This window comes from Podarcis muralis, chromosome 16 (genome assembly GCF_964188315.1).
Source record: "Podarcis muralis chromosome 16, rPodMur119.hap1.1, whole genome shotgun sequence".
NCBI lineage: Eukaryota > Metazoa > Chordata > Lepidosauria > Squamata > Lacertidae > Podarcis > Podarcis muralis.
The window spans coordinates 17,777,196-17,796,812 of NC_135670.1; the positions used below are offsets into that span (position 1 = coordinate 17,777,196).

The 19,617-nt window shown below is 44.7% G+C and overlaps 1 protein-coding gene across 1 annotated transcript; it reads left to right on the forward strand.

Annotated features, from left to right (window-relative positions):
• Positions 1-673: 673 nt before the first annotated feature.
• Positions 674-19,539, forward strand: TTC24 (tetratricopeptide repeat domain 24). The gene is made up of 12 exons (XM_028710955.2): positions 674-1,136; positions 1,545-2,350; positions 3,265-3,480; positions 4,881-5,009; positions 7,551-7,672; positions 11,074-11,193; positions 11,877-11,980; positions 13,406-13,554; positions 14,658-14,799; positions 15,289-15,368; positions 16,645-16,696; positions 18,228-19,539. Exons 2-12 carry the CDS (start codon positions 1,579-1,581, stop codon positions 18,331-18,333), a joined length of 1,992 nt encoding a protein of 663 aa, XP_028566788.1. The 5' UTR covers positions 674-1,136; positions 1,545-1,578; the 3' UTR covers positions 18,334-19,539.
• Positions 19,540-19,617: the final 78 nt, after the last annotated feature.

Consider the following 19,617-nt stretch of genomic DNA (forward strand, 5'->3'; position numbering starts at 1 on the left):
CACACACACACACACACACACACAGAGAGAGAGAGAGAGAGAGAGAGAGAGAGAGAGAAAGGGGGAGCGGATGCTGTCAATAAAAGCTAGTAATAGGCTGCCACCACCACTGCTCTCTGCTTACGCAACCTGAGGCAGGAGAGCTCAGGCTGCACCCTGGATGTCCCCAAGATCCCAAATGTAAGAGCTAAAGTAGCATTCCCTGCATTTGGGTCCTCAGACAGAAGAAGCCAAATCATACAGCAGGAGATGTGACCAAAGAGGTTGTTTTTTTTATTATTATTATTATTATTATTATTATTATTATTATTATTATTATTATTATTATTTTATTTGTACCCCACCCATCTGACCAGGTTGCCCCAGCCACTCTGGGTGAATTCCAACATATATAAAAACATAATAAAAGGTTACACATTAAAAAGCTTCCCTATACAGGGCTGCCTTCAGATGTCTTCTTAAGGTCTAAGACACTGGTTTAAGAACCAAGTCTTAATCCAAATAAACACGCCAAAATGAATAGGTAGATTTCCACACCCCCCCCCCAGGGTCTGGCTAATTCTCTGTTTACACTTGCATGCTTCTGCCAGGCACATAAGTCTGTGCACCTCATAAGAATGTACCTGTGTCTTTAAAAAGCAACAGGAGACTGGCTGCATGCAAATACCGGTACCATCACAGGTAACCTTGGGAAAAGAGAGAGAGAGATGTGGGTCCTCAGTTGTTAGAGCTGGTTGTCATGGAGAGAGTCAGCATGTCTCAGGCATACTGAAAAGAAACTTGAATCCTCGCAAGCCATCATGGGAAGGAGGGAGGGAGGCCAGAGTTTGCTCTGCAGGGACTGGGAGATTGGCATGGTGACAATTTCTTACATTTTCCTACAAAAGGCCTCCATCAAATTGCACGTCTGAAAGCTATATATGTACATGACCTTGAAAAATGTTTGTTGTACTCTACGAAGAAAGCCTGCACATAAAAAAAGTCTTTTAAATAAGAAACCCTTGAAAATTTCACCAAATGAACTTTCCTGCGTGATGCTGACATTTGACAGCATTTGCGAAAGTGATCTGTAGCTCCACAAATCCTATCCCAGATCGTCAGCGTTCACTAGAAAAATATTACTGACTTTCATCTCGGTGAGTCATAAACCTTTATTATTATTGTAGGCATGTGTTTAAATAAATTAGTTACCAACTTTTCTTCTTCTTCTTCTTCTTGCACAGGGGCTCCTGTTTCTTTCTTTCACGGCTGCAAAACAGGAATAAATTCAACAGCTGAGCCAACACTCACCCAATTTCCTGTTGTTATCTCTCCTCTCCCTTCTTCCCCTTTGCTTTCTCACATCAAGTTTTCCCTACACTTTGTTTTTGCATCCATCCATGTCTCCGGAAGACGCTTTGCACCCTCTCTCTCTCTTTTTAAACCTCCTGAGCTGATTTTGAAACATGTGGTGTATTGCGGTTAACGACATGAAACGATGACAAGGTTTCCGCTTTATTGGATGTTCTCCACGTGACGCTCTCTCTTGCTCCTGTTTCCCCTAGAAATGGACTCCCACCAGCTGAGCAGCAACCACTGATGGCTCTGGAGGAATCCTCTGTACTGGAGGCACAGCTCAGTCCAGAAGAAGGTGGACGGCAGGGCTCTAAGGTGCCCAACAAGAAAAAGAAGAAATGGAAAGGAAAGGCAGAGGCAGAGGCACCCGGGGAACCTGAGAAGGAAGGCGAGGTGCCCTTGAGGAAAGAAGCCAAGATTGAAGACCTCACCAAAGCTGGCCACCAGGCCCTGCAGCTTGGCGCTGTTGGAGAGGCCTTATCCTGCTTCAAGAAGGCCTTTGCCCTCTCCTTGGAAACCTCAAGTGCTCAGGCCCGGAAGGTGTGTGCTTTCAACCTGGGCGCAGCCTACGTGGAGGCCGGGAAGCCGGAGAAGGGCCTGGAGTTCCTCCTCAAATCCCACTCTGAGGAAGGGGAAGCCGGGGAGCATCTTGGGGACCTTTTCTTCAACGTTGGGGCAGCCCACGAAGGCCTGCGGGATTTCCCCAAGGCTTTGGAGTCTTTCCGCAAGGCCCAGGATCACTACCACTCGGTCCAGGCGGGCAGCGAGGCCAGCACCTACATGAAGATGGGCTACTGCTACCTGGGCATGGAAGACCCTTCGCGGGCTGCCCAGTGCTTCCAGGAAGCCGGCCGGGCCTACGTGGAAGTCGAGAGCCTAGAAGCTGCCGCAGTGGCCCTCAGCAAAGCCGGCAACTATATGCTTCAGAGCGGAGAGCATGGCGCCAGCGAGATCGTCAAGGTGTTGAACGAGTGCCGTTTGCTGTGTGAGCGTCTCTCAAACAAAGCTCTGCTGGGTATGTCTTAAGGGACCCTGAAAGGAAGAGTTTGGGTCAGCCACATAATGCCTGTGTACCATAGGCAAAAACATTCCTCTTTTAACCAGGCTTGTGGCTGATTGACATCCAGTGCCCTTTTAAAATTTGTTAGGGAGCGGGGAATTATTGGGTGGTTGTTATTGTTTTTATTATGTATTTTATGTTTTTATATTGTGATTTGTGCTTCTATTGTAACTGCACTGGGACCTGCTGCTAAAGGCTGGTATACAAATTTAATAATAATAATAATAGGGTTGCGTTTGCCTGGCCCCTTCCAGGTGGTGAGTTAAGGTTTTGAATCTGCAAGTGGTCAAGAGTGCCATACACTCTTGTGTGTGTGAATGACTATGCATGCAGATTGCAAGTTCCAGAACGGCAGGAGCTGGCAGCAAATTATAGTATAGACCTTCTGGGTGGTCTGCCTTCCTCCACTCCCTCTCTACCAATTAACCTGCATCTCCAAGGTCAGCCTCTGTGACCTCACCCAGAACCTCCCCTAGGTCTCAGGTTTGGGCCCTGAAATATCAGGGGCTGAGATGCTCCTGACCTGGCAACCTTAATGTATTACCTAGGAATCAGGTGAGGTGGGAAGAGGCCCACCCATTTGTCTCTATGACAACATGTCTTTGGACATGTAAATCATGACACTTAACTGACCAGCGAGGGCCATTACCTTAACAAAGGAATTAGTTGGTCCTGTTCACCAGGTTCCCTCTTGCACATTCTGCCCTCACAGATACAGGATCACTTTTTGAAAGGGACACATTGGCATCATTCAGACGGAACCCCCCAAATCTATAAAACTATTTTAATATTGAATTGATTCATATATTTATCAATATATGCTGTTTTTCTTCTCTCTCTCTCCCTCTCTCCCTCTCTCCCCACCCCAGGAAAACTCTATAATGACATTGGGCTCTGCTTCTCCCAGCTCAAGATCTTCTCCTTGGCAGCAGAAAGCTTTGAGAGAGCTCTTCCACTCTGCCAAACCGATGCTGACGGCCGGTGTGAAGAAGCAGTCGTCCTTCAGAACCTTGGGGCTGCCCATAACACCCTTGGGAACTTCCGGAAGGCTCTGGGGTTTCACCGGAGGGCCGCCTCACTACACAGTAAGTTGCTGTAGAGGACACCAAACTGGCCCAGGTCACTTGTCCAAATGCCCAGATGGGGTCTGACAAGAAGCACACAAAGTGATGTAGAAAACAAGAGGCAAAAAGGGGTATAGTGGTGAAATCTGAGATAAAGTAACACTTAATATTTTTTAAAGAGCCTTGTAATCAGTAAAGATTTATTGCACCATGAACTTTGGTCATCAAATGCATGGAATGCTATCCTCAGTGGGGAGATCTGTTTACTGAAAGCAACAAAACAGCACTACAAAAACAAGGAGCCGCTGAATTCTAGAAGGACATGAGCCAACTTTTAACCTCTTGGGCAGGTAGGGAGTGAATAAAAGATAGCATAAGTAAAAAGAAGAAAAATATATCTGTTCACCAGCCTTTGCCAACCTGGTGCCCACCAGATGTTTCTGCCTACAACTCCTATCAGCCCTAGCCAGCATGGCCATTTTGGACTACAACTCCCATTAGCCCAGTCAGCATGACCTTGCTGACTGCAGCTTATGGGAGTTGTAGTCCAAAACATATGGAGAGCACTAGGTTGGTGAGCGCTGTCCCTTCATATTTGCAGCATTATTCTTTTTCAAGTGATCTCCTCCTCACTACTGCTGCTGTTTTCCCAGTTGTCTGTTTTAGATCGTAAGCTCCTTTGAAGCAGGGACTCGTTGATTTTTGCCGACAAAGCTCTTTAAGGCCCTAGTACACTGGTGGAACTTAATATGATGGTGATGTCAGAAAACTGGGCAGTTCTTTTGAAAACAAAAATGGCTTTGCCTCAGAAAAGCAATCCTTTTACTAGCTGCCTAACTACACACCGGGACGCGGGTGGCGCTGTGGGTTAAACCACAGAGCCTAGGACTTGTCGATCAGAAAGTCGGCGGTTCAAATCCCTGTGACGGTCGGTCCCAGCTCCTGCCAACCTAGCAGTTCAAAAGCACATCAAAGTGCAAGTAGATAAATAGGTACCGCTCCGGCGGGAAGGTAAATGGCGTTTCCGTGCACTGCTCTGGTTCGCCAGAAGCAGCTTAGTCATGCTGGCCACATGACCCGCTGTACACCAGCTCCCTCGGCCAATAAAGCGAGATGAGTGCCGCAACCCCAGAGTCGGTCATGACTGCACCTAATGGTCAGGGGTCCCTTTACCCTTTTTAACTACACATCTTGGATTGAACATTATCACCTCCTGTGCATTTTACAACAGAGTGACAGGCAAAAACCCGTCAGGTGAGGCTTTTTCCTGGCCCAGATGTCAAGTGAAAGGGAAGACTTTGCTCCCCCTCCCCAATCTCTCTGTGTGAGACACAAGAGTGGGGCCTGTGAAAACAAAAAAATTGTTCAGCAATCGGTGGAACGCTTCATGGAACCCACAATCTGTGGATATTTTTGCGCAGGTGCCCTGGGAAACAGGAGAGCTCAGGGACAGTGTTTTGGCAACTTGGCCTATGCGCTGAGCCAACTGGATGACCACGAAGCTGCTGGTGAACATTATCTTCATGCGCTCCAAGCCTTCAAGGACTCAGGTGAGAAATGAGGTGTGGAGACGGGAAAGATGGAAGAGAGATCCAGGGAAAGTGTTTTCCGACCCTGCATCACCAAGGCCAAAGGGGGTTGTAACTGTTTTGTAAAAAGCAGTGAAGGCAGGTCCAAACTCATGTATTATTATTATTTTTATTAGATTTATCACCACCCTTCAGCAGCAAATTCCAGGGCAGGTTACAACAATTTAAAATTCAGAATTAAAAACAATTAAAACATAATATATTCAGAAAAATAGGGAGCACCCTGAAGACACACATCTCAGGTGTCAAAGGCCAGCATAAAGAGGCCGGATAGTGAAGAGGCCAGACGCAACTCTGTGGAGAGTTCCTCAATTTAGAGGCCGTAGCAGAGAAGGCCTTCTCCAGGGACCACCCCCTAAACTTATCAGGGTGATGGACCCTCTCTGTTGCTCTTAATACCTGGGAGGGTCTGTAGGGAAGGAGGCGGTCCTTCGGATATTTGGTGCCTAAGTCATTTAGGGCTTTGATTAGTAATGCGAGCACCCTGAATTGGGCCCAGCAATGAACTGGCAGCCAATAACAAGTGCCTCTGTCCATGGGGCACTTCCTTTCACTTTTGTGTTTCTGTTTACCTTACCTAAGGCCAACCTAAAGGGCCAAAGACCCTAGGCTGCATTCTTCCTGGAAGTAGCTGGGGGAGCTGTTGACAGGGAATCCGGCTTCTGATAGTTTCCTAAACTTAAGATACATGTAGTGACTGGCAGCAGAACTCTGGTTAGGAACACAGTACCTAAGGGGAGTAACGATATATATTACACTTTTGCCCTCCCACTGTGGCATTTGATAACCATGTGCTCACTTACTCTCATTCAAGTTTGAAAATCAGGCTACAGGGGATAGAAGGATCCACCAATTTCATTTCTCTGTTTCTCATTTGTCAAGTCTTAAATTCAGTCCTTCACATTGTTCAGCAATTTGCAATGGTTTTTTTTTTATATAAAAAAATCCTCATGAAAATTCATCAGCATTTTGGTGCAAATTTCTCTTAATAAACACCTGTGTGCAGTTTTGACATGTGCACATTTTTGTGACCAATCTTGCATTTGTGCATGGTATTTTCACAAATATCCCAATTTTTATGCTTTCCCCTAAAACGTGGATTCTTTTGGAACCAATTGTTTAGCAGGAGAGCTGCATCACAAAATTCAGATAAGGAAGACTTTCAAAGGCTAGCTGTGTTTCGGTTTGCATGCTGTTTTGGAAAATGATAATTTGCTTTAAATGTGAACTGACTCTCATTTCTCCCCCAACCCTACAGACAACAGAACAAGTGGCTGTGTGGCCATTATCCCAGCCAACCCATTAGCAGCTGGGCTCCAGAACTTAGAGATGTAACTGCTGTGACTAGCTGCCCATTTGTTACTGAGCCAGGTTTATGGTCCTTGCATTCATTTACAAAGCCCTAAACCTCTTAGGTCCAGAGTACCTCAGGGACCGCTTTAACCCTGATATCCCAGCTCATTCATTGAAGTAATCTGCAGGAATGCCGTTTGTAATTCCCTGAGTTGGCAAGGCTCATTTGACGGCAACAGGAACCTGAGCCTTTTGTGTCATCGGTCCATCCCTGTGGAGTACTCTTCTGATAGAGATTCAGCCAGGGATCAACCATGGCAAATACAACAGGAAATGAGAACAGAAGATATGGAACTGGGTGCAAACAGATGAATACATAATAAGTAAAGAACTATAGGTTCACAGAAGAGAGTCTCTTGTGGACAAAGATGGAAAGACTTATTATTGTTAAATATGGAGGAATGGTTGTTGAAGTTATTGGAGACAAAGCTGGTATGTTTGGTTAGATAAAAGCTATTGCTGACATTTAAAAAGAAATAGATAGATGATAGATAGATAGATAGATAGATAGATAGATAGATAGATAGATAGATAGATAGATGATAGATAGATAGATAGAACCCCTTTTGGACTTCTTGTGTAAAAAGGAAAATGAATTGATCTGTTTATGTTGGAAGATTGTGGAAATATTGCCTAACAGAAAGTAGATCAGTTCGGTGTCATTCTAGAGTTAATATTTTGAATAATTTATTTTATGTAACTGACAAGCAGAAAATCAGAAGTCCTTTTTTATTTTTCTTCTCTTTTCTGTTTTCCCTTTCCCTTTTGTTTTCCCCCCTTTTCTTTTCTCTCATACCCTCTCTGTTTTTGTATTTATTTAGATTAGTTTTTTCACCTTATTGTATTCTGAAAAAGCTTTGCTAAAATCTTGTTGTTGTTGTTTTTAAAAAATAGAGATTCAGGCAGCACCTTCCGTATCAACTTTTAAACATCTGCTGAAAACTCTTCTATGCCACTGGATCTGTGCAGGCAATTAAGAGTTCATTCTTCCACAATAGTCTATTTCTGCTTTGATATTTTTTAAAAGAGCAGTATCAAAATATTTTTTATAAGTAAAACAAAATAAATAATAGGGGGCTTATTTGTCTGTTCTTCAGACTGAACCCTGCTCTGCTTCCCTCCAACCCCTTCTCCTCCTTTTATGCACAGGTGACCTTCCAGGCCAATGGCAAGCTTACGAAGGGCTTGGGGCATCACACGCTCACCTGAGAGACCCTGGCAAAGCCATTTTGTATTACAAAGAGGCACTTACCTTGCTCTCTAAATGCCAGGTAAGGCTTGTTTCAGTAGCTGGTTCTGTGTTTAAAATTCAGCCTGTATTTTGATTATACAAAATGAACCTGTTGCTGACTTGCTGTTTAATAGACTTGCTCAATGTGGATTCAGAATTTAGGAATTTGGAGTAACTGATGGCATTTCCAGACTGTTGCTCTTTTTTTGGGTGGGATTCAGTCACATACTGGTAAATTCAGGTTGTGCAATTATGGTTGGCTTTTAAAAAAATAATAATTACATAATTGATTTATTTATTTTTTTAAATAAATTTTTATTAGTTTTTCATAAGTAAAGAAGAAACAAAACAAAAACATAAACAAACACAAAATCGACTTCCCCGTACCACCCCTTTTCTGCATTCTTGTTTCAAGATTTTTCAGCAACCCTTTCGCAATAAACTTGTTTATATTTCATAAATTTAACTTCCATAAGTTATTAATACAACTGTAGTTCTTTATCTCTTATTACCCTGAGCCCCTAATTTTCCAAATTACAACAGTTTTTAAGATAAACTTTGAATTTGTTCCAATCTTCATCCACCGCCTCTTTCCCCCGGTCTCGAATTCTGCCGGTCATCTCTGCCAGTCCCATATAATCAATCACCTTCGTCTGCCATTCTTCCAACGTGGGTAAATCTTGCGTCTTCCAATACTTTGCTAGAAGGATTCTTGCTGCTGTTGTGGCATACATAAAAAATGTCCTATCCTTCTTTGGCACCATTTGGCCCACCATGCCCAAGAGAAAGGCTTCAGGTTTTTTAATAAAGGTTCTCTTCAGAACTTTTTTAATTTCATTATAGATCATTTCCCAGAAAGCCTTAATCTTCGGGCAGGTCCACCAAAGGTGATAGAAGGTTCCCTCCGTTTCATTACATTTCCAACACTTGTTGCTGGGCAAATGATAGATCTTTGCTAACTTAGCCGGAGTCATGTACCACCTGTAGATCATTTTCTTAATGTTTTCTCTTAAGGCATTACATGCCGTGAATTTAACACCAGTGGTCCATAACTGCTCCCAGTCAGCAAGCTCAATGTCATGCCCCATATCCTGTGCCCATTTAATCATACTAGATTTCACCATTTCATCTTGGGTATTCCATTTCAACAGCAAGTTGTACATTCTTGACAAATTTTTAGTATTGGGTTCTAACAGTTCTGTTTCTAGTTTTGACTTCTCCACTTGGAAGCCTTTCTTTCTGTCCTGTTTAAATACTTCATTTATCTGTCGGTAATGTAGCCAATCTCTCACCTTAAACTTCAGCTTCTCGAAACTCTGCAATTTTACTTTTTCACCATCTTGTTCTATGATTTCAGAATATTTAGGCCAATTAGAACCCATATTCAATTTTTTCACAATTACATAATTGATTTATATCCCCTGCTTGCTCCTGAAGGAGTGCAGGGCGGTGGACAGAGTGACTCACAAACGACTCTGGGGTTGTGGCGCTCATCTCGCTTTACAGGCTGAGGGAGCCAACGTTTGTCCGCTCCGCAGACAGTTTTTTCAGGTCATGTGGCCAGCATGACTAAGCCGCTTCTGGCACAACGGAACATCAAAACCAGAGCAGCACATGGAATCACTGTTTACCTTCCCGTCGAAGTGGTACCTATTTATCTACTTGCACTTTTTGGGGTGCTTTCTGCTTGGTTGGCAGGAGCTGGGACCGAGCAATGGGAGCTCACCCCATCATGGGGATTTGAACCACCAACCTTCTGATTGGCAAGCCCAAGAAGCTCAGTGGTTTAGACCACAGCGCCACCCACAACACCACAAAATAAAATCTAAAAACAGTTTTAAACATTCTAAAAACAGTTAAAAACATTGTCTCAGTCCGTGGCCTCAGGGGGCCAGGAACAGTGTCTTTCAGCTGCCAAATGCCTAGGTGAATAGGAATATTTCTAAATTTCTCCTGAAATTTAACAGTGAGGAAGACAATATGTACCTCACTAGGGAAGGCATTCCACAAATGAGGAACCACCATGGAAAGGGCTCTGTCACAGGTCAGTGCCAGCCAAGCAGTCCTCAGTGGCAGTGTCTCCAACAAGACCATGTGGGACACGGGATGTCATGCACAATAAACTATCTTCCCCAGAAGATCAGACTTTTTGTTGTTGTTTAGTTGTTTAGTCGTGTCCGACTCTTCGTGACCCCATGGACCAGAGCACGCCAGGCACCCCTGTCTTCCACTGCCTCCTGCAGTTTGGTCAAACTCATGCTGGTAGCTTCGAGAACACTGTCCAACCATCTCGTCCTCTGTTGTCCCCTTCTCCATGTGCCCTCCATCTTACCCAGCATCAGGGTCTTTTCCAGGGAGTCTTCTCTTCTCATGAGGTGGCCAAAGTTTCAGGAGCCTCAGCTTCAGGATCTGTCCTTCCAGTGAGCATGCAGGGCTGATTTCCTTAAGAATGGATACGTTTGATCTTCTTGCAGTCCATGGGACTCTCAAGTGTCTCCTCCAACACCATAATTCAAAAGCATAAATTATTTGGCGATTAGCCTTCTTTATGGTCCAGCTCTCACTTCCATACATCACTACTGGGAAAACCATAGCTTTAACTATACGGACCTTTGTTGGCAAGGTGATGTCTCTGTTTTTTAAGATGCTGTCTAGGTTTGCCATCGCCTTTCTCCCAAGGAGCAGGCATCTTTTAATTTTGTGACTGCTGTCACGATCTGCATTGATCATGGAGCCCAAGAAAGTAAAATCTCTCACTGCCTCCATTTCTTCCCCTTCTATTTGCCAGGAGGTGATGGGCCCAGTGGCCATGATCTTGGTTTTTTTGATGTTGAGCTTCAGACCATATTTTCACTCTCCTCTTTCACCCTCATTAAAAGGTTCTTTAATTCCTCCTCACTTTCTGCCCTCAAGGTTGTGTCATCTGCATATCTGAGGTTGTTGATATTTCTTCTGGCAATCTTAATTCCGGCTTGGGATTCATCCAGTGATGAGGAAAGTGTTGGGGAAATTGGCTGGAAAGTGCGTGACATCACTTGCGTTGATGCAATTTCTCGTAACCTCTACACAAAGAAAATCAAGATAAATGATACACAGATCATCTGGAAGTGTCCTAAGTCTGTTGCAAATTTGCCTGAGGTGAACAATGGTTGTTGCCTGTTATTGACCTCGTTTCAAAGATCAGTAGACATGAGACCCAGATGGAAATCCTTGAGGTGGTGTTTGCTTCTAATAACAAGCAGTTATAAACTTGTAAGCTTTCACCCCTTTTAGAGAAAACCGTGCCTTTTCATCTTAAAAACCTGGAAAGAACCACCGGTGAACCTACACCAAGGCTCCAAAACTCTAATACACTGGCTAGTTAGTTGATGAACTAAAGAAAATTGTGAATCCGCACTAACTTCACTGAACCTATTACATATATCTTTTCTTTAATGCCAGGATGTCTCAGGAACAGCCCAGGAGCGAATTGTGAACAAACTTACAGATGCCCTCCAGAACAAACTGTCTATGAACAGCAATTTCTTCCATGGTGGGGGGATTCTTCCCTCTGCTTCCATGGTGAGTTCCCTGCCTGCCATTTGTTTGGAATTAAACATGTGAGCCCCTGCCCTACCCACCACTGGACAAGCATTTGCAATGTCACGGAATGTTCACAAACATTATTAATTACTGGTGAGGAAAGGTTGTTGTTGTTGTTATTTATATCCCATCCCTCTGGCTGGGTTTCCCCAACCACTCTGGGCGGCTTACAGCATGTCCAGAAACATAATATAAACATCAAGCATGATGAGCAAACCATGTCGGTTCTTTGAGGCAAGTTAATTTTTTTTTGGGGGGGGAGGATCACATGGGACCCAGATGCAGGCTGAAGTCTCCCACATGTTTATAGCAGTCTGCATCTTTTTTAACAGCTGTGCTAGAATCTTCTAATATGTTACACAGAGGGAGAACAGCCAGGTAAGAAGAAAATAACAGCGCAAAACTATACAACTTTTGTTGTTTCACTTCCTCCTAGTGAGAAAAATAATTGAAACTTGTAGAAGTATTTTTTTAAGCCAGGGCGTTGGGCTAAATCGGCTTCCTTCCAACCTGGTGCCCTCCAAAGATGCTGGACTCTGACTACCATCTGGGTTGACCAGCATGGGATGATGTCTAAAACATCTGGAGGGTATGAAGTTAGGGAAGCCTGGGCTAGATTGTCCATTAGGACCCTAGCTATGACCGTTTCTCTCTCTGCTCAGAAACAGCTTCCTACATCACAGACCTCAAGCCAGGTTCGATTTGCTATGTTGCCGCATCGTAAGAATGAGAGCCTCCCTCCCACGCTGTGCCACGCCAGCGAATCGTAAGTAAGGGAAATGTGCATGTTATGGTGCCTCTCTGTCCATGTTCTCGTCTCCTTACTGTCTCTCTCTCCCTAAACTGATTTCCAGAGATGAGAGAGAATACAAATTATTGAAATAATAAGTGGACTGAATAACTTGGCAAAATTTACAAGATAATAGGACCACATTTATGATTTATAAATGTATGGAGAACAGCCCACGAGGTAGCAGTACTGAAGAGGGGAAAGAAACAGACACTTTCTATGCCACTAGGTGGCCATTTTTTACACATATTAACATGTCCAGAATGGAGAACCCCATGGGCTTATTCACACATCCATTTGCCCCACCAGTACTGCCCTGGGAACGCCATGGTTTAGCACTGAATTGAGTTTTCCGCAGACTGCCGTTGGTTCCAATTTAGTGCCAAAGAGCAGGTTGCCCGGGGGGGGGGGGGGGAGTGACGGGGCAAAGTCTGTCTGAGTTGAGGGGGGAGTGGCACTGCTTTGCAGTGGTTCCAGTACTCCTTGGAGAGACATTTCCAGAGGATGCTGCTTGGGGATGGTTCTTTGGCTCCATGGAGCCTTTGGTGTGGTGTTCCTCAGGGTTCGATTTTATTCCCTTTGTTCTTGTTTCCATTATGTATTTTGGGTTTTCATCTGGTATTTTTATGTTGTGAACCACCCTGAGATCTACGGGTGAAGGGCAGTACGGTGGTACCTTGGGTTACATATGCTTCAGGTTACATACACTTCAGGTTACAGACTCCGCTAACCCAGAAATATTACCTCGGGTTAAGAACTTTGCTTCAGGATGAGAACAGAAATCGTGCTCCGGCGGCACGGCAGCAGCAGGAGGCCCCATTAGCTAAAGTGGTGCTTCAGGTTAAGAACAGTTTCAGGTTAAGTATGGACCTCCGTAACGAATTACGTACTTAACCCGAGGTACCACTGTATACAAATTTAATAAATTAAAAGAAATTAATTAAAAAGTGCCCATGCCTAGAAAGCACAGGACAAATGGGAGTGTGGGCAAGTCTCATGCCATTTGCTTCAGTACTTCCTGATAGCTTTCCCTTTGTTAAAACTACTGGTATGTTCCTTTAGATGACGTCGGCTAGGATGATATGACGTTCAAGCTCCCTGTTGAAGGGAAAACAATAATAGGCAGTAAATGAGCATGACTGAAGATCTTACAATAGAGTATGGACATGAATACTTTCCTGGTTTTTGGCGAGAGAAGGGAGGATGTTTAACATTTTCTCGTTGCATGGTGCTTATCTTGTTCATTTAATTGTGACTGTTTGGTCACAGCTGATCTTTAGAAATCCTGAGCTTACAACCCCCAGATTAAAAGAACATGGCCACACACAGGCACCATCAAAGGCTCAGAATAAACATTTGTATTGTCTGAATATCACACCTCTGTTTCATGACTCTTTGCAGCTCTGTCACACAACAATGCCACCAGGCGCAGCCCATAGAAGAGCAGTCTGCACTGGCCCCATGGAACCAGAGATCTTCTCAGTGGGGGGAAATGGTAGTCCCTCATAGCAGCCATCTGAAACCACAGCAGGCTGCCCATGGAGCATCAGGTAACCCCCTCTCTACTTCTGGTCCTGCAGTCTTCTCTGCATAGTGCCATTTTCCCCCTAGTACAGAGATGGAGGATCAAGTCAGACATCAAACCATGGTTATGAATAAGAAACCGTGACTTGCTATGTGAGGCTTGCCAACCAAGGTTTGTGCCAACTGTGGTTTGGTGTGATGTAGATCCACACCACACAATCTAAAGCACATCAGATGCACATTTAAAGCACACAACCTCCCTCAAATAATCATGGGAAATGTACTTTGTTAAGGGTGCTGGGAACCGTAGCTCTGTGAAGGGCAAACTACAGTTCCCAGGGTTCTTTGGGGGACATCACATGCTTTAAATGTGCATTGGATGTGCTTTAAATGTATAGTGTAGATCTGTCTGGGACTGACAGACTTATAGTTTTGGGTCTTCCTCAACCTGCAGAGGTAACTGCAGCTCGAGATGGTTATGCTGAGCAGCTCTTAACCATGATTGGCCTGTGGTGAATATGGAAGCTCAAACTGTGGTTAGCACAAACCTTGACTTAGTGGTTAGCACAAACCTTGACTTAGAGCCAAATTTGGTGGTGAAATGTTGAACTTGCAGTTGAGGTGAAATAGGTAGATGACAGGTCGTCAACCTTTTGAGGACAGTGGAATTCTGAGCAAGTGCTGTCACAAAATGTCTGCAGTGGTGGTGTGGCAAAATGCAAAATTACTGTCACATCTAAAAGAGCAGAAAGAGAGACAGCACCACAAAATGGTGTGGGTATGCCCCCCCCATCAGCCTCCCCATCAATGGGAAAAGGCACCCGCATTAGCTGTGCTACACGTGCTCACAGAGAGCAGCTCTTTGCACATACCCTCTGTTTGGATCAAATGGAGGTGAGTGTCCAATGAAATGAGGATATGTTTAAAGGGAGCTTGTTCAACATGGGAGAGTCTGAGTCACTGCAAACAGGAACTGAGCAGGAAGAGAAAACTGTCCTTCATGCATTGTGTTTTGAGGGGGTATTTACTGAGACCTTTCATGGGCACCATAACATTGGTGATGCATCGGCAGCTGTGTTGTAGATGATGGAGAGACCACTTTGCCTCTCAACGCTTTATCTTCCTGTAGTGTTGGTTGCTGCAACACATGGAGACAGGATCTCCACTCCTGGAATTCCGAACGGACGTGCCATGTTTGTCAGCAGTAGCACTGAAGACACCAAGCAGCCCATGGGGACTTCTGCCTGTCGCAACCAGACACAGGCTAACAGGTCAGCTCAGAAGCAATAGCTGCTCCCCAAAAGGTGCTGGCACTGGGTATATCTGCACGTGCCCTTAATTTTGAAAAAGGAAGGTGTTCAAAACATCTTTTCCTTTAATAGTTTAGAACATTTATTTACCTTTTTTTGCAATAAATAAATAGCAACCAATTCCCTTACTTGTCATCTGATCCGCCATCACCCTGACTTTGTACCAAACCATGGCTGAGTGTTAAGTCATACTCAGAGTAGACCCACTGAGCTCAATGGACAAGTTAGTTGGACCCATCAATTTTAATTGAGTCTGCTCTGAGTAAGTGGAGTCAACCCAAGGCAAGAATGATTTGGGGAAGGAGAAGGCCTGTTTTTCCATGAGCATTTCCACCCACATTCTCCCTTCCAAATGTTGTGCGTTTGTAAAATTAAAAAAAAAAAAAAAACAGAGGAGGAAACAGTGATTCTGGAAATCAGATCTCAGTGACATCCTTTATTCTTTTCTAGCAATCTCAATGCTTTTCTGCACCTGGATCCCTCCTGTCACAGCTGCTTACAGAACAGGAAGTCCCACAATTCACAACTAAGTAAGTACAGTGGTGTCTGCAGGGCTCTTGCTCAGAAGGGGCAAAACCAGGGCTTTTTCAGCCGGAACTCGCTGGAACTCAGTTCTGGCACCTCTCAGGTGGGTGCCATTGTTATTATAAGAAAACAAAGGGAGGCGTTCATGGTGAGATCTGGCACCTCTTTGGCTAGAAAAAAATAGCACTGAGCAAAACCTTAACCAAGAGGGGTAAATTTTGTAAAAAAAATATTGGTTTTTACAATATTTTTGACAAACAGACACACAAAATGAACAAACATAACAAACATAAATCATAACCTTATTAAAAATAACAGTTATTAACTTTGTAAAGCGACTTCCTCGTTTCCCCTTGGTTGAATTTCATTGCATGTCCTTATAACGGTTTTCCAAATCGCAATTCTTATAAACTTTAACTTAAACATTAACATCTTTAAATCTTCTCCTTATAGTATTAAACATATTATTTTATCACTTAACATAAATACAATCCTAAGCCCATTAAATATCTGGAAGCTATTTCCGGCTAGTTTAACTTAACAAATTTAGCTAAATAATCATTAAATTTATTCCATTCTTCAAGAGGGGTAAATTTTGAAGCTCAATCCAGATAAGACCGAACTACTGTTATTGCGTGGTTCTGTAGACCAGATGGCTGGGAGATGGCTTGCTTGGGTCAGAAACTGAGGAGGCCTGTTGCAGAAAAATCTTGTCTTCCCAAAGTGAATATTTCTAAGTAGGACAAACAGCATGTCCTCTAATGGCTTTCCCCTAATTCAAAGTTTCTGAGACCTTCTGTCCCCAGGGCTCACTTGAGAGGGCTGGAAATTACTGTAGACCACGAGTCACAAAATGGTGGTGGAGGTAGAGTTTGGCATAACCAGCTTGCAGGCCATATTCACACCATACATTTAAAGCACTAGGATACCACTTTAAACAGCCATGGCTTCCCCTCAAATAATCCTGGGAGCTGTAGTTTGCTAAGGGTGGGGTTACCATCCATACCTGATATTCTCAGGGAACTCTGGGAATTGTAGCTCTGTGAGGGGAATGTTGGCCTCCTAATAACTCTCAGCAAACTTGACAAAGTACAGCTCCCAGAATTCTTTGCAGGAAGCCACAGCTGTGGAAATTGGCATCATAGCGCTTTAAACATATGGTTTGGAAATTGCTGGAATATTTGCCACAGTACTTTGGATGTGGCAAGGCCATTCCACAGTCCATTTGAGAAACACTGCCCTAAACTCTGGTTTATGCTGCTGTTTTTATGTCACACCCAGCAGGCCCCCACGAGTGCGAGTCTGGTCAACTGAGAGCAAGGGTCTTGGAGAGGTAGGTTGGTTCACATGATGTATAATAAGGATAATAATTTATTTATTTATATGCTGCACATCTGGCTGGGTTGCCCCAGCAACGCTGGGCAGCTTCCAACAAATTATAAAACCACAGTAAAAAACTTCCCTGTACAGAGCTGCCTTAAGAGGTCTTTTAAAAGTCAGATAGTTGTTTATTTCCTTGACATCTGATAGGAGGGCATTCCACAGGGTGGGCACCACTACCAAGAAGTCCCTCTGCTTGGTTCCCTGTAGCCTCACTTCTCACAATGAGGGAACCGCCAGAAGGCCCTCAGAGCTGGACCTGAGTGTCTGGGCTGAATGATTGGGGTGGAGACACTTCTTCTCATGTACAGGGCTGAAGCCCAAGGCACTGTCCACCCAGTGACCCGCCTTGCCAGCCAAACACATTTTGGCACCTAAGGCGAACCACAAAATGGTGCCTCCTCCCCCAGCCATGGAAGAAGGGGTGAGTTAAGCTCTACATCAGGAACAAAGGGGGAATAAAGATCTCCACTGGAAGCAAGGGTGGGAGGAGACCAGCAGTGGCTCCTATTTGCCATGATGCCACTGTGGCGTAGCGTGGGGGGGGGGTTGCCACGGAGACAGCAGATCCAGCCTCCAAGGAGTGCATTGCAGCAGTTGCTGCCACTGTGGCAGCAGCAGCGGGTGATGCATTCCTTTGGAGGTCGGATCTGCTGCCTCCGTGGATCCTGTCCACAGAGGCGGCCACCTCACCTCAGTGGTGGACCTACATTTTCGGGGCCTCTTCACAACCAGCAAGTCTGGGTAATCGCTGTTGTCTACTTCAACAGGGTTGTTTACAATATTTGGGTTAAAGTAAAGGTTAAGGTACCCCTGCCCGTACGGGCCAGTCTTGACAGACTCTGGGGTTGTGCGCCCATCTCGCTTAAGAGGCCGGGGGCCAGCGCTGTCCGCAGACACTTCCGGGTCACGTGGCCAGCGTGACAAGCTGCATCTGGCGAGCCAGCGCAGCACACGGAAACACCGTTTACCTTCCCGCTAGTAAGCGGTCCCTATTTATCTACTTGCACTTAAGAGTGCTTTCGAACTGCTAGGTGGGCAGGAGCCGGGACCGAACGACGGGAGCTCACCCCGCCGCGGGGATTCAAATCGCCGACCCGACGATCGGCAAGTCCTAGGCTCTGAGGTTTTACCCACAGCGCCACCCGCGTCCCAAAACTTTGGGATTGTTGAAATGCATACCAATTTATTTATTTATGAATCAATTTGAGTCAGGTGGCAAAAATTGGTTCTACCAACCCATTTTTAAAAAAAGCAACGTGGACTGAAGTTGCACTGACTGGCAGCAGTGGCTGGCCAGGGTTTCAGGCAAGAGCCTCTCCTATCCTAGTTTTCCTGGAGATGACAAGGATTGAACCTGGGACCTTCTGTATGCAAGGCAGAGACTCTACCACTGAGCTGTGGCCCTTCCCTTCCCTCGAGGACCCCTGCTGTGGTGGTCCACAGAGCAGTTTTGGAACTCGCTTCTTCTCTTTTCTTTCCAGGGCTGCTCCAGCTCCTGCCAGACCCTTTGCCAGCCAAAGTTTGGAGCCTCGCCGCCAGCAAGGATGGGGGGACAGGTTCAAGTCCATAATATGTGCTCTGATGTGACAGGTGTGTCTTGCTGCTGAATTGACTGTCCAGTGGGAGCTTTAGAAGGGTATTGATGCTCTTCTGGTCCAAACCACCATTCGTAAACTGTGGCACACCGCTTCTCTGAGGAACACAAGTGCTCTTCCGGGCCCGGCCAAAGTGGGACCACCTAGTCCGGCATCCTGTTCTCAGCACTGGCTGGCCGAGTGCTTCTGGGAAGTTCACGCACAAGGCATGAAGTCCACCCCAGGATTAATTGGGTCCCTCAACATCATTGGTGCTCTGATAACACCAGTTTAGTCACATTGGAAACTGCCTTGTTAGACCACAGATCCAACTGGCTCACGGCTCACTACTAGATATGTGCACAAAATTTCTTACAAAGTATTGTGTCTTTAATGAGATGATCAAAATTACATATCAACACATCACAAACCCTCCAGAACTTGCATTACTGAATCTGTAATGCAACTGTGCTTCATGGATAAACCACTAATTGGATTTCTTTAAGGGGCTCTAGATAGACACATGATGGAAGGACTTGAAAGGGACAAGTGTGAAGGCTTGCTACAAGAGAGGATGGCATATTGCCCTTACAGAAAAAAACTGACTCACCAGTTTAGACCAGCAAGGGGAACAAAGCACAAAGTGTGATTGCTATTGTGTGCCTTCATAGAAGCAAGTGCACACTGGGTAAGATTCTGCGGGCATTTGTGGAATTATGATGCCCTGGACCATATCATTTTCAAATCTTCTTTTTTTGTAATAATACATCCTGCTACACTAGTGTCACTTCACACAAGTAATCTCCTTTCTATATACATGTATCTCATGTGCCCATAAGAAAATTGCATAAGCCCAAATTTGTTACCAAACACCTGGCTGGAATGCATGTTACGAAACACACATCAAAGATGTCTGAAACAATTGGGATGCTGCTAATATTACCCAAGTATGGGCTATGGAGTAAATTAAATTTACAGAGCCTCCATCTCTGTCTAAATGTGTGGCTTTGCAAAAGAGCAAAGAGCTCTGGTTGTTCTGTTTTGAAGAGTTGGAAAAATTGAAGTAAAGGAATAATGTTCAAACCAACCAGGGGGCTAGCACAATTTAAGGGCTTCAAATCCTCCACTAAGCTATGAGGCTCATTGGTCGTGATCTTTCAGGCCAGTCACTGCCTCTCAGCCTGGCCTACCTCACAGGGTGGTTGTGCAAATAGAGGTGGAGGGGAAAGAACCACATACACCACCTTGAGCTCCCTGTAGAAAAGATGGGATATCATTGTGATAACATTCACACAAT

Coding starts and splice junctions, on each gene's coding strand:
- TTC24 (XM_028710955.2), top strand. CDS start 1,579: ATGGCTCTGGAGGAATCCTCTGTACTGGAGGCACAGCTCAGTCCAGAA. Junction 14,800..15,288: donor AACCAGACACAGGCTAACAG/GTCAGCTCAGAA, acceptor ATTCTTTTCTAG/CAATCTCAATGCTTTTCTGC. Junction 15,369..16,644: donor GTCCCACAATTCACAACTAA/GTAAGTACAGTG, acceptor TGTCACACCCAG/CAGGCCCCCACGAGTGCGAG.